Source organism: Pseudonaja textilis, chromosome 2 (assembly GCF_049901715.1).
Source record: "Pseudonaja textilis isolate UNSWEBS1 chromosome 2, rPseTex1.2, whole genome shotgun sequence".
Lineage (NCBI taxonomy): Eukaryota > Metazoa > Chordata > Lepidosauria > Squamata > Elapidae > Pseudonaja > Pseudonaja textilis.
The window spans coordinates 122,179,145-122,194,023 of NC_141991.1; the positions used below are offsets into that span (position 1 = coordinate 122,179,145).

Genomic DNA, 14,879 nt, shown 5'->3' on the forward strand with positions numbered 1-14,879 from the left:
TAAGACGATTTCTACTGAAGCATTCAAATAACACTGAAAATGCTCATATATTTTTCAGAGCATATAGATTTTGCAAATTGTTTATCTTGAGAAGGCCGATAAAGAAATAGTTTCCTTGTAAATATTTATCCCGTTTTTCCATCTTACAAAACTCATATCTACATTTTTCTTCATTCTTCAGGCTCTACATTAATATTTATGATAAATAATTTAAAATAATTTAAATTTAGCTTAGGCAAACATTATTTACTCCCAAGTCTCAGAAATAGGTATCAATGAAGAAAACACAAATTGTAACACAGGCATTTTCTTAAAATACTAATCACAGGTAACAGAACTCTTGAATCTCGTTAATTTATCACAATATTTTAAAAATGAGTTATTGTTTAAAAAATGGTTCCACTGACCAAAATTTCAGAGGGGATATCAAGGAGATTAATATTTCAGCAAATGTTTACCCCACGTTAGGACTTCTTGCTAACAGTAAATTGAAAGCACCAGTGTTACTGTATCAATATTAATATAGAGCCCATCAAAATATTATAAAAATCCTATATTAAATTAAACATAGGAGCCTTCACCAAACTTGCTGCAAGTTTGGGGACATAAATATCCAACAGCTATGAAGCTGTGAAAGCCCCTAGAATGAATAAAATAAATCCCACTTGCCTCAGACTGAACAGGGCAACACTGAGACTCTGCCTCAGCCTGTCCTATGGCAGGGCTATAGGAAGAAGAAAATTTAAAATTTTAGAAAAACATGACCCAATTAAGGCTAAAAGTACATGCAATCAATAGTAACAGAATTCCAGTGATCAAATGAAAGTTTGGTCTCAAAATTTTAGGTCCATACGTGACATGGAATATATAAATCAGCTTTGGCTTCTATAGGGGGAAAAAATCCAATTGAGCTCACCTTAAAAATTGACAACTGCTGTGTAACAGTTAACAGCAGGCGCTGAAAGCAGTGGAATATTCCATACTAATTCAGTAAAAGTTTTTAAATATTAAAGAACATCCATCTGCTTTTCAAAAATTTATACCACTTATATAAGTAGCTAGACCAGTACAATTATTAAGATAATTGTAATATGTATTAATAAATGCCAGAACTATGCATTTTTATTTAAATATAAATAAAATCAGAATTCAAAATTGTTTTCATAGTTCTCTTTTTCACTATGGCCAGTGAATTTTTATTTTAAACAAAAAGGTACCTATTACGTTCTATACTGTTTGAAACCAGGTTACAGAGAAAACAAAATAAGCCCTTATATGCTAAAAGAAAGTTTTATTTAGTATCTGAATGCAGTTGTTCTATTGCAAATTTTGTAGTAGGAAACACAACTTTATTTCCTGATAGAAACCATGTGGCCCTTTTCCAATCAGAAGACAAATAAATCTGCCCCTGGGAGAGGAAGAAAAGATCTACTGGCTCCATAATACCCTCTCCCACTGAAAACAAAGTAGGTATTAACAAGCCAAGTATATAACATAAGCAGCACTCAATTTTCCTGCAGCGCTAAAGGAACAATATAACCATTGAAACAATTAAAATTCTTATCAGAATATGCTATAACTAAAAGTAGAAAGTTTTAAGTTAAGCAACTGATACTACTGGAGGCTTTCTAAAACAAAAACCTTATGTGATATAATCCATGCTTCCAGAAAAATCTTTTTGATGAGTCATGTAAAAAACTTTCTATTAAATTTTGCAAAAGGGAAAAATCTCACAACCATTGTATGAGCTGAAATCTAGCAAACAAATGGCACAATCCAAAGAAGCTGTATGCTTCCACAAACTTCACAGGTAACAGCTATTTAATAAGCCATTTTTAAACTGAGGAGTTGCTTGCCACACTAATAGAAGAATCTGTATGAAGCAAGTTCCAAATATACCAGCTATTTTCATTCATGTGATCATATAAATTCTTTGGAAGATGGTTAAGATATCTAACTACACAAAGGTTACTGCAATGGGGCAAAAAGAGAATGAAACAAAAAATAAACAGCCAAGTGATCAGGATTGCCTATTTTTATTATCTTCTCTGAAAAAATAAGTGATCAAATCAGAAAGACACATATTTAGACTGCCAATTATCTGTGTATAATGAGAAAATATATTAAGAAAAAAAGGGACATGTATAGAGAATTAATAAGACTTTGTGAGTACAAAGCCAGAATTTTCAAATACAAACCAATAGCGTGGAAAAAATTAAGCAGTAAAATGCAGACATTGATAATTGGTGGAATTAACATGTATAACTGCCACTGGAGCAGAAAAAAAAGAACAAAATATTTCATTTACAATATCAATTAATAAAGAATACTCAAGGATATCTTCTTATGCCTGGCTCTCAAGGAAAGGTTTCATCACATTAATATCAGATATAAAGCTAGAAGATTAAAAAATTAAGGTCTAAAGTATTTGGACAGTCTCCCAAATATGCTATACTTTTAAACTTACAATCAAGAGGAACTCATTGCCACCTACTGAAAGAATTTTGTTCCTACTTTCCAGTTAAGTTTCATAAATGGGAATCAGTCCAGTTAAAGAACCAGCTAAAATTTCACACAGCAATTCCAGGATCTTTTGCAGAATATGATCCTGTCATGTAGGCCTAACCCTCTACAATCTAGTAAATCATGTCATGAAGGATATTATATTGGACAACTTCAGCTGTATTGTAGTTTTTAACTAGACCAGTCCTCACTTTCCAAGTTCTTAGCAATGTCTTTCTCTGCATCAGGATTGTTTAAAAAAAATGAGATTTTATGACAAATCTATTAGTATATAAATAATGACTGCGCTATTATTTAATACCTAAACTTTGTAAAATATTAGTTTAAGAAACCTGAGTCAAATAAAAGTATTGCACAATAAATGTACTTCATAGAAACCAACAAATATCAACGTTACCAGGAAATTTTAATCAACTGAATGGTAAACCCTTAAAAATCCATGAAGAAAATTGGACAAATTTATTTGTTGTGTCTTGTTAATAAGTGTACAGGTCTATGTCTACTTGATCAAACAATTCAGAATGTAGCATCAGGAATTGTATTGTATTTATTCTACAAGCTATTGTAGCATGCATCAGTACAAACCTTCAGGCAGATGTCCACAGCTGGTCATGAATAAAAGGACAATTTTTTTCTTTTGTTTTATTACAATGAAGTTAAACAATACAGAAAATCACATGAATTTAGTGGGTCAATTCTATAAACCCTGGAACAGGAGGAACTCTACATTAAATATGGTTACACATCCAGATTTAGGTGTACAAGTAGATGACAACAGTTAAAGCCCTCACCAAACTATTGTTGGGGACATGAAGTCCAACAGCACTTGAAGTGCTGTGAAGGCATTATTTATGAACAGCAACATAAGGTTACAGAACTTGCCTTTAAAGATGGTACGTTCATGTAATTCCAGCGCCTTCACAATTTAACGAACCATATTTACTATACTTCACTTCTAAAAACCTAGATGAAACATGAAAAAGAAGCCATACAGTATAAATTGCAACATCAGGGAAAGTTCCGTTTTATTATTCTAAATAATTTTTCCCATGTAAAATAATGTCCAACAGTTCCTTGTATGTGGAAAGATTTTTCCCCTAAAAGTCACAATGAAGTTTTAATTGATGGAAGCTTGGCTATATTAACAGCACAAGACGAGAAAAGGTTTAATCTCCAAACCTATTAGAACGTTTGCAGTAGCATCAGTAGCGGCCACCTTGCGACATTACAGGAGGTCTCATTCCCATTGGCGGTCTAGGAGGTCCACCTTGATAAGGAGGCACCATTGGGGGCCCTTGACCATATGGAGGCATTGCACCAGGAAGATACCCTGGCATGCCCTGGTGGTGAGCACCGTACTGACCTGAAAAGCAAAATTTGAAAGAATAAAGTTACATCTACCTTCAGCAATACTGCTATTAGTATATGTCACTTAATTCCACAATTAAATATATTTCATGAGCTTCCAACATAGCTTAATTTGTTATTACCATGAGGTGGAATTGGTGGTCTCATTCCTTGTTGCTGTGGGGGAATTCCTGGCTGTGGTGGCATCATACCTCCAATTGGTCCAACTGGTGGATTGCCCATAGATGGCTGCCCTGGTCGAGGGAGGTTACGCTGGTATTTAGGTAACTGAGCTCTTCTTTCTTCCTGTGAAGGGAAGCACATGGAGGATATCTAATCAGTGCAAAATCAAAACAAGATTCATTCTGAAACACAAATAGTTGAGACACTATTCTCATGGCAGTAATTATAGTTCAGGAAGTTCTAATAGATAAATTTTGGTAATCAAATCATTATTAAGTAGATATGTATTCTAGGATGTAAATTCAGTTTACAAAGTTCTGTTTTAATTGCTACCTCAACTAAAGCGGGAATTAAATATAGAATCAGCCAAACTCTCAAAAATGAAGCACTCTAAATACTACAGAGGATAGGCTTTGAGAATTATACTGTTTTAACCATGGTAAATCATATAGGAAATTGAAAACTTTTACTTAAGTTGTAATCTTATCATAAAGAAAAGACATAAAGAAAATTATCTTTAACTTACCAAGGATATATCCTCATCTGGATGGATCAACTTACTGGTTGCGCTGGTTGTTGTAAGAGTAGCAGGCTTACTTGTTATAGAAGTAGCAGGCTTAGCTGCAGTACTATTTGTTGTATTAGTGGTGGATGCTGTAGATTGTGTGTAAGCAGGGAATGTAGGTTTGGGTGGTTCTGTAGTAGTTGCAGGTGCATTATTCAAAGGTTTGAAATCTGTACCAACTGGGCCTGGAACAGTTGCTTGAGCCTGTATTTACAAATACAAAATTAAAAATGTAAGTACACTGTTATGTTTTAATTAAACTTCATAATATTATCATATACTGACACAGATAAATTAATCCAAAGTTAAAGTTCTATTTTATTACAAAAAGTAGCAAATTAAAAATAAATAAATAAATCCTCCAACATAAACATACTGCAAAGTTTGAGATGTCTAGAACAAAGAGGAACAAACTATCTCCACCTGTCATTTTGTGTATTATATCTTGTATAGTTAAGATGTTTGGTTTTTCAAAATAAAAATCAATTTAATCTAGGAATATCAGATGAGATAAATTAGTATTCAAACAGAATGTTTAAGACTGAAGCTCAGGGTCAATTTTTATGTTAAATTTGTTTAAAATAATCTATAAAAATACCTTGCTGTTCTGAGTCATCTCAAATTATCACTTGCAGTTTTCAATTATTTTCCTATCCTACAACCCATGAAAGCTTTATTTAAGTTCAATGGGAAAGTACAAGCTTGAAAGGATTTATGCACAACAAACAGCTCTTAGTTTCACACGACAGAATGCTTTGGCAAGCAAACAGCACATTATTTCGAACTAATCACTGAACTCCAAAACAATACTAGGTAAGTTGGGATTTTAGCACATGATGCATTTGACATTTAACATGATGTATCAGAATAGCATAAATTAGAAAAAATAAACCATGCATCAATTAAACCACTGCCCACTAAATGCACTTAACTGCTTTCATGCTCTCTTTTTAACCCTTTAGAACCACAATGTAGAATTTTCTTTAATTACCCAATTATTATGCATGAATTCTCAGATTGTGTTGAACAACTAAACATAATCAGGAAACCACAATTATCTGACAATGTTTAGGCAGATTTTTAAAGTGTACATAACGGTTTAAAGGGTTAATTGGCAAAGCAATTTTTAACTGCAACTTCCTGCGTACTTGTGCTGTGCTAGGAAACAGAGCTTTAGAAGGTGCTGACAGTTCTGAATTGGATGAAGTTGTACTTGAGCTTGTGACAGGTGTCCCCATCTGTAGCACAAAAGAAAGGAAACAGTAAACAGTCTCCAAATGAATGCATAAAATAACCAAGAGGAAAAAGCTCAGATTGATTTTTGTATATGAATAGGGATGCAGATAAAATGTAACCTGTTACTTTTGTTTTGAGCCTGAAACAAGCAAAATGCATAAATTCTGATAAATTGTTCCAGGTGGGCCGTGGTTTAAGAAAAAGAAAATCATGATGTTTCCATTGTCCCAGCATATTCTAGCAAGGATTCTGGATGTTTTTACACAATGAGCAGAACAAGGCTAGTGTGTATTCCTTCTGCTTTCTTCTTGTCCCTCCAGTAGCGCCCAACAAGACACACGTCACCCATCTATGATGCTTGAAGCCTCTTTCCTGCTTATTAACAACTTATTAACAACCTGCTGCTTATTAACAACAGTGTTTCAATACTTATCTGGAACAAAAGAACAGCATTTCATTCCATGCTCGTTTTGGTTTGTACATGAACTACTCCAAACCAGCTGTTTGGCGCAGCTTGTGAGTGAACCTTCTACAGAACCCTGTGCACGACTCTTTCTTGCAGAAATTTAAAAGTTCTGCTTTCAAATCAATAGTTAAAAAACAAAAACCTTCATTTATAATGCAGTTCTGTTAATGAGCAGATACTACTTTAACTTGCAAAATAATTGTTACTTTAGATTTTAAAGTTAATATACTGTATAGAAGTATTTTCTTCTCCAGTATCAACATAGAACCTACTTTAATCTAGTATAAAAAGTGCAGAACAGAATACTCCGCTCTCTTAATTTTGTGTTCATTTTTATAAGTACAAAACATGTTTTAAGGAAATAAAATTGCTATTAAGTGGTTATTAGAACTATTTCCTGAATATGTGGTAATACAGACGTTACTTATTTTCTTTACCGTCCCTCCCTCTATTCTGAGTTTGGACTGACAAAGTATTTACATTCTTTGCAGGAGAAAAAGTAGATATAAATAGGAAACCTTTGACAAGAATACACCCGGGGTGGGATTCAACCGGTGTTACTACCAGTTCAGCTATTGTGCATGTGTGAAAACACCTTAAGCTGTGCCGCCCAACAGCTGAAAAGCGGTGCGTGTGGGTTCACAGCGTTTGAAAAACCTCTTTTTCCCTGCTTTTTTAACCTCAGCTGTGCCGCGCAAAGCAGCTGAGGTTGAAAAAGCAGGAAATACAGTACAGGTAAGAGCCCAGGCGAGCGAGCAGGTGGGTCAAAAAGCAGCAAACACAGAACTGGTTCTGTGTCTGCTGCTCTTCAGTTACCGGTTCTATAGAGCCAAGCAGAACCGGTAGCACCCCACCCCTGAATACACCATACAACAGAATGAATATATATTGTGTACGTAGTAATTCACTATTTCAACATACATGAAAAGAAAATTAATGCACTGAAGCTTTTTGGTGATTAGATATTTGAAAACTTACTTGTCCGGCACTAGGAAACAGTGGTTTGGTAACTGGTGGTTGGGGAGTAGGTACTGCAATGACAGGAGCTGGAGGTCTATTAAGAATACCCTGAGTAGTCACCTGCTGGGCTTGCGTCATTGGAGGTAATCCAGGGCGAGGACCAACAGGTGGTGGCATACCTGTAGAATAATTATTTCTGATTATGCTTTGGTGAGGGTTTTAATAATACCACAGGCATGATCACAAATACTGACCTTCCATCGGAGGGCTAACACATCAGACAAAGAAGCATTAAATGCAGAAATATACTTTAATGATGTTTAGATTGAGTAGAATTGCTAGGTATAGTTAAGGCAACTGATTTAAAGACCTTTTTTATTGAACAAATTCGGCTACCCTGTAAAAGTGATGATATTTACCTAAATATTGATTGTATTTACCACATATGTATTTTATTACTGTATTTTCTTTCATCCGTTTTACCCTGGAATTAGATTCTTTTATTTTTGATTTTCTATCTACTTGATAACAAGGGGAAGGGGGTTTTGAGAACCCTCACTGAAAGCCTGAGGGCCCAGTCACAAGAGAAGTGCAAACGATATTATCCTTGGCTGGATTTAGATTACAAATTCTGTTTTAAGGAATGCTTAAAAATGCTTTATTTATCATTTTTACTCTGTTGAAAAAATGTTAATATTTTATTTATTAAAAGCAATTTGGACATAACATTTATTTATACAAACATTTTTAGACCTCCTTTAAGGGTAAACCCTTCCCAGCATAATCTATCACATTTTCTAATTCTTTGCAAACAATGTTTAGAACTATTATTCTTTCACCCAATGCTTAAATGTATCTATTTTTAATTCTGAAAATCTGCTAAACTTCTTGTATATTACAATGGTGTACAATATTACCCAAATAAACATAGGTAATATAAAGACAAATTGAGTAAATAATAAAATATGTAAATATACACTAAAATTACTAAACAATTCAAGCAGTGATAAGAATTTCCAAAAATATTTTTATAGAGAAATTTGATAGAGAAATACACATACAAATTAATCCTTGTATTAGTACTATATTCTTGGAAGCAGAAATTTCTTTTTATCATTCTTGAAGAATCAAATTAGCCTGAACATCAACATTTTATACACGTTCTTTTGGAACTATTCCAAAGTCTTTCCCCCAAAAGGGGGAAAGGGAAAGTAAAGCAAATACACAAAAAGGCTTTTGTGTTTCAATAAAAATGCAGTTTGTGTTAATAGAAATATATCAGTCAACAGAGAAGGATGGAAAAAGCTTCTATCAGCAGTTGCCATTGCCTGAACTTAATACATTTTGTTCCTGTGCACCCTCTTTCTAAGTCCCATAAACAGCTGCTCTGTGTCCCTGTCTTTTACCCCAGAACTGTAGCAACCATAGATCCAGTTGAAAAAATTAAATAACTCTCACCACAATATGGATTCGTCATTCCTGACCTACCTGGTGGCATACCAGGCATGAGAGGTGGGATTCCTGGTCCTGGAGGCATCATCCCACCCATTGGCATCATCCTATAAAATTGAAAGTCTCTAATGAGATCTCTCATAAAGAATGGCACTGTATGACATTAAAATGTCCCAAAGTCTTCTACGAGCTGAGAAATGTAAATATCTGCCTTCAAGTAACTTAGGCTGTTATTGGATTTTTAGCACAACTTCCTGTCTAAATTCAAAACACGAGCAAAATAAAGTAGAGCTATCCTAATTCATCATCCAACTCTTTTTGGGAAGATAGAATGAAGCAATTGGCAGCCTATACATACCCCCGTTTGGTCTGGAGTTAATGTGCTGGCCCAGAAACCAAAAGACCATAAATTCTAGCCCCGTCTTAGGCATGAAAACCATCTGGGTGGTTTGGGTCAATCACTCTCTCTCAGTCCAACCCATCTCACAGGGTTGTTGTTTTATGGAAAATAGGAGGTGGAAGGAGTATGAATTATCCTTACTCCCTTAGATTTATAAAATATTAAAGGTGGAATAACAAAATCACAATAAATGAAAAATATCCATGCCTGCAAAAGCCAGCATTTTGAATTAAAAATAGATAATTGTTTACCTACTTTTTTTACTTGATTTCAGTTTCCTTCCCATTCTCTTCCAGGTAATAGACAAAACCCAGTAACACAGGAGATGAGTGGCTATCCCCCATTAATCTTACTTACAACTCAAAATACTACGAAAGCCTTAGCAATTAGGAAAAACTACATTGGAAAACACTATTGAACACTCCTGAAAGAATAAACAAATTGTCCTGACAAATAAGGATAGGATTGTCAAATCCTCAACTGTGCAGCTTTTAAAATGAAGCCCCACAGCTGAAGTAAATCAAATGAAAGCATGAAGCAGGCTGTTGCCTAAACACTGCTCACTTACCCAGGCGGCATTCCGGGCATGACTGGAGGCATTCCGGGCATCATTGGTGGAACACCTGCCATTAATGGTGGTATACCTAGAAGTCAGAATGTATATTAACTGACCTGTAAATAAATGATCTATTGTTTACTGGATAAATATATGTGAAAAACTCGACTGTTTTTCTTAACGGATGAAGCCATGGAAAACTAACAACTACAATCTACTGGATTGTAGGTTTTCTAGTGTTGATTTAACCTTTTCTGAAATGCTCAAAACTATCCTTCAGATCTGGACCCTGTATATTTTACCATGCTTAGATATAGCTCTGTAAAGAAAATACAATTCCAAAAAGCAGAGGAAGTTCTACTGACCATATTAACATATTTGTAGCAAGCAAAATCAAAAGTCTTGTAAGATAAATACCTATTTTTCACTTTTAAGAACACATTGAGAACTAAACAAGTTAGAAGAGTCCCTGAGGAACAGATGGAAGCAAAAGACATTACTTCTCTAATTTAGATTTAATCCCCACTGAATATTTTCTGGCTCTTAAATGTTAAGAAAATGATTAATATAGCTAAAATGTATTAAAATGTATTAAAATTAATATAGCTAAAAACACCACCGTGCTGATTCAAAATAATATTCTACTGAAATTCTTCATATTAGTAAAAAAATTTTCTAAAGCTGACATAATTGTTTCTAACTATATAACTACCTGGAGGAATTCCGGGTGCCCCTGGCACAGGAGGTAAACCTGGCTGTGCCATTGGTGGTATATATCCCTGTTGTGGCTGCACAGGCTGTGCTTGAAATGAGGTGGAAGCTGAAGATTCATCATCATCATATTCATCAGAATCATCTTGTTGTTTCTTTTTCTGGCTTTCTGCTACAAGTTTCAATGTTTGGGTTAATGCTAATCTTTGTCAGAAAACGTAACCATTCTTTTTAACACAATTATCATATTTCTACATTGTAAGATATTGCTGTACAAATGAATAAATTATCACAAACATTTTGAGCAAGATTCTTTTCCAAACCATTTAAATACTTGTTTGATTCCCCCCACTATTTCACAGTAAATCAAACTCAACCAGCTAGTGAAATCAAAATATGCTTACATCTATTATGCCCATTTTTAGTCAGTTATTCCATGTAGGCAGCAAATAAAGCTGCAAAGAATATGATCTGGTTTTCCAACAGGGCATCCATCACTACTGTAACTATATCCACTCATCTTGTTCTTGGTCGACTTCTTTTTCATCTTTCTCTGCATTACAGCCTTCTCCAAAGAATGATGTCCAAAGTACAATAATTTGAACTTGGTCACCAAAACCAACATTCAATACTCTAGCCATCCTGCTTTTTCAAGTCCAACTTTCATTTCCACAGAGCGTTATAGGGAATACCATCACTTACGCTATTCAGTTCTTTGTAGGTATAGGCATAACATTTGAATATCTTATCCACGGCCTTCATAGCTGCTCTACCAAGTGCTAGTCTGAAGCAAATTTCTTTACTACCTGTTCCTTTACTGTTGATAGTTGATCTGAACAGGCAGGAACCATTCATCACTTTGATATCTTGTCATATCTAAGGTTGGTCATTAGTTTCATCTTCTTTATATTTAATCTTAGTCCCTTTTCTTCACCAGGCTCCTTTACTTTTATTACTAGAACTTGTAGATACTTTGCATTTTCAGCTATGAGGATAGTATCATCAGCAAAGCAGAGGTTACTGATGCTTCCATTTTAAAACAAAGCTCATCTTATTCCAATCCAGATTCTTCAATAAAATTTTGCCATCTTAAATTTATAATTAGTAATAAGCTTACCTCATAAAATCAGATTAACTTTCATTCTCTTATCCTTTAGTAAATTGATAGAGTTATTTTCCACTAAGCTAAAAAAATTAGTTTTAATTGGAGGACAGCAACTGAGACAATTTTATGTCATGTACTTTTAATGCTTTACTACTGTAAGCCACTGAGAATTTAAAAATATTTAATATCACTCCAGCTATAATCAATACTATTTTCAACATTATCCATGTCAATCCATGACTACTATTTATATCATTCTACATTTTTCATGCAGATGTTTATGAACATGTTCAAGCAATACAACTACAAATACAATGAGACTCAATAGTCTGCCAAATCAAAGTGGGATCATGTTGCGAACGTTCAGTATAAATATCAGGAAGTGTTTCCATTTACCTTGAGTTTTTTGTTCAAGCAGCCTTCTCCTTTCATCCATGTCTTTTTCAGGAATGCCCTCCATACCATATATTTCCAGTTCAATATCAGTTCTTCCTGGTATTGCATTTGGAACAGCATCAATTGTTTCCTTATGTACCTTAAGAAAGAGAAATCCAAGCTAATGTAAACAGGAGGTACATTAGAGACTACAACTATAGAACTTTAAGATTAGATTTTTATTTAGCTATGAAGTTTTCCAGATTTTTTTTTTTTGAAGAGGGTTCAATCACAGTATCTTAATGTTAACCTTAAAGATACACCTTTTCTTGGTTTAGCTACAACACAACACTAGGAAAAGCCGTTGCTTTTTAAGTTGCTATCAACAGTTAAAACAAACACAGCCATACAGCTAGTTCTCAAACATCTTTCTCAACTGGGATTCAAATACTCTAACGTTTATTTTCCTGAACAATTCTGGAAATCTATTCAAAAATGCTTGGAACACCACATTTGAAAAGAAAAACAGAATCTACAAATACCAAAACATACCAGCCTGGAACTTTCTACATATCTTGTTGTTCACTCTTATTAATGGACACTCAAAACATTAGATGCCACCTCTCCGTGTATAGCTCCTATCAATTCTGCTTATTTTCTGATGAAATAACTCTTCTAATCTTCTACTGATGCAGCTACTATTGTAAATGGGTAATCTTTAATTTATAATTAGTTGCAGTTACAATAAACCCCCAAAAGATACTTGATTTGAAGTGCTGCTGTCCCCCCCACAATCATGTGATTACATTTTGGATGCTTGGCATTTATTTCTATTTTTGGCAAAAAATGCCCATTGCAGATCATAGATTTGTTTTAACACCATGGTGAGTTGCTTAACCACCACTGCAAAAAATGTTGGAGAATTAGATGGGTCACATGACCAACATGACGTAGGAGCGTAACTCTGGATGATGAAGGATCGTAACTCTGGGTTCTATTAAGCTGTAAATCAAGGACTACTTGTACATCAATGCCATTTGTGAAAAACAAATTAATTTTCATTTTCTTAGTTAATATGGAAAGATTGGAAAACAAAAGCATATATATATATAAAATACCACAAATAATCCTACTTATATGAGTACATTATAGTACTTACCTGCATACAATGTATAGCCAAACCAGGCCCTGTATACAGTTTCTTATGACATATATGGCATTTAAAGTGCTTTGCTTTTTGGTGTTGAATAAGAATTTTCTCATCATCAAAATCCCTGTTACAATACCTATTCCACATTGTTAAAGAAGTCAAACATAAATGCTAAAATTAAAGATATTCATTAGTCAACATTTACTATAATCAGTTTTAAAGAAAGCTGTAACCCATTTCCAATTAAATTTCAATTACTGTTATAAATCAAGATTTCATAAACCTTATACATTTCTCACCAGGAAAGACAACTTAGAAGGTATCCAACAGTTATTCACTTATAAAGTGACTATAACCCCAATGTTAAGTGGCAGGATGAGGAATTTTCAAGGTTAGAACTCCACAAATTGATGTGCTGAGTAGTCAACCACTGTTTACAATACCATCTAACACATATCTTTGCCCATACCAGGCTTGGGATAAGGGAAAGCCATGCAGACTCTCTGAACATACAGAAGTTGTTTCTCAGAGAGATTGCTTTCAACCTTTTCAACCATAGTATTGGTTTTGCTTTTTTGAAAACATAGGGACAATCACACCTTCATAGTTAGCTAATTAACTTATATAACCATTCCAGAGTCGCCTTATGTAGGAAATAGGTAGCATATAAATTTGGTGTATATATGTGTATAAAGCTAACTCAGAACAATGGAAGAAAAAGTTATCCAACCGTTAAGAAGTTCTTATACTTAAATCTTCTCAATTTCAGCTAGCGAGAGATCAAGAGAAATACATCTATAGATATCTGGCAAACATCTAGCAAAAAAAAACCCGCTACAGTTTCGGTCTACTACCAGCACGATACCCATTAATTAACAAAATATGCTTTTTGTATCCATAAACGTTAGGGCACAAAGTTAACGGCAACAGACCATACTGTAAGAACGGGATACGATGCTGGATGAAGACACAAGAAAAAGCTAATCTACTTCCCTCCCCGCCGAATAAATGTCTAATTTCCCAAACGATACGGGAACAAAGGGGCGTGAATCCCAAAAGGCGGCAGCTCCGAAACTCCTTTTTTTTTTTTCTTCAAGGCTCCGGCGCGAAGAAATCCGGACTATTATACGGCAGTGAAAAGCGAGATTTTTGAACATCTTTCCTGCCGTCGGCCGGATTTTTTTTGCGGCCTGGCTCTGCCTAATAAAAACAGGCCGCTGAAGCATCTTAACACCAGAAAGGGGGGTGGGTGGAAAGAGGCCTCTACCGCAGGCAGGCCAGTCGGGCCTCCCTCCCGATCCGAAACGAGGCGGCAGCGGCCTTCCGCTTAGAAAAGGATACCAGCACCAAGGCTTTAGCTGCTTCTTCTTCTTCCGACCCATAACGAGAAGGCAACGGCTCGGACGAGAAAACTCCCCCCAAAACGGAACGCTAACGCCGACCAAGCGCGCTCTTCCTCTGTCTTTCGCTTTTCTCTCTTCTCCGCTTCTCAGCCAAGAACAAAATGGCCGCTCTCCTCCGCCGAATCCCTCGCCTTCCCGAAATGCAGCGCGGGGGACAGGCACATGTACGGTCTCGAGCCGACCTCACCAATTGTTACGTCATCTGTTCTTTCCCTGCGCGCGGTGCAGCGGAAATTCTAGCCGACTGTGCGCTTCTTGCCCGCGTAGGTTGCCTTTTTTTTTCTTCTTCCCTTTTTGTGAGTGTTCTTTCCCACTGCGACTTAACGATTCTTTTAAAACGCTGAAGTTTGCTTTGGGAGAGAGATGCGCAGGAGGCAGTCGAGCCCGATATCCTGGTCCTCAAATTGTTGCTGGCCATTCCCTAGTTTAGAAATAATGATGGTGATT

General features: G+C 35.3%; 1 protein-coding gene across 4 annotated transcripts; it reads right to left on the minus strand.

Annotated features, from left to right (window-relative positions):
• Positions 1–2,910: 2,910 nt before the first annotated feature.
• On the minus strand, positions 2,911–14,569 carry ZNF207 (zinc finger protein 207). Of its 4 annotated transcripts, none has more exons than XM_026711149.2 (11): positions 14,371–14,569; positions 13,039–13,165; positions 11,901–12,039; positions 10,401–10,571; positions 9,701–9,776; positions 8,769–8,839; positions 7,299–7,459; positions 5,767–5,856; positions 4,580–4,822; positions 4,014–4,176; positions 2,911–3,886 (listed from the first exon to the last, which is right to left on the minus strand). In XM_026711149.2, exons 1-11 carry the CDS (start codon positions 14,409–14,411, stop codon positions 3,726–3,728), a joined length of 1,443 nt encoding a protein of 480 aa, XP_026566934.1. In that variant the 5' UTR covers positions 14,412–14,569; the 3' UTR covers positions 2,911–3,725. The 4 variants fall into 4 exon arrangements, with proteins under 4 accessions (XP_026566934.1, XP_026566931.1, XP_026566937.1 ...); XM_026711146.2 differs by having other exon boundaries at positions 8,739–8,839; XM_026711152.2 differs by lacking the exon at positions 5,767–5,856.
• Between the last annotated feature and the right edge of the window lie 310 nt (positions 14,570–14,879).

What these genes read in the sequence shown, in the direction of transcription:
- ZNF207 (XM_026711146.2), bottom strand. Translation starts at nt 14,411, where the DNA reads ATGGGTCGGAAGAAGAAGAAGCAGCTAAAGCCTTGGTGCTG. An exon ending in TGTTTCCTAGTGCCGGACAA is followed by an intron (nt 5,857 to 7,298) that starts GTAAGTTTTCAA and finishes TTTGTGCTACAG; the next exon opens with ATGGGGACACCTGTCACAAG. An exon ending in CAGATGAGGATATATCCTTG is followed by an intron (nt 4,177 to 4,579) that starts GTAAGTTAAAGA and finishes TTCCCTTCACAG; the next exon opens with GAAGAAAGAAGAGCTCAGTT.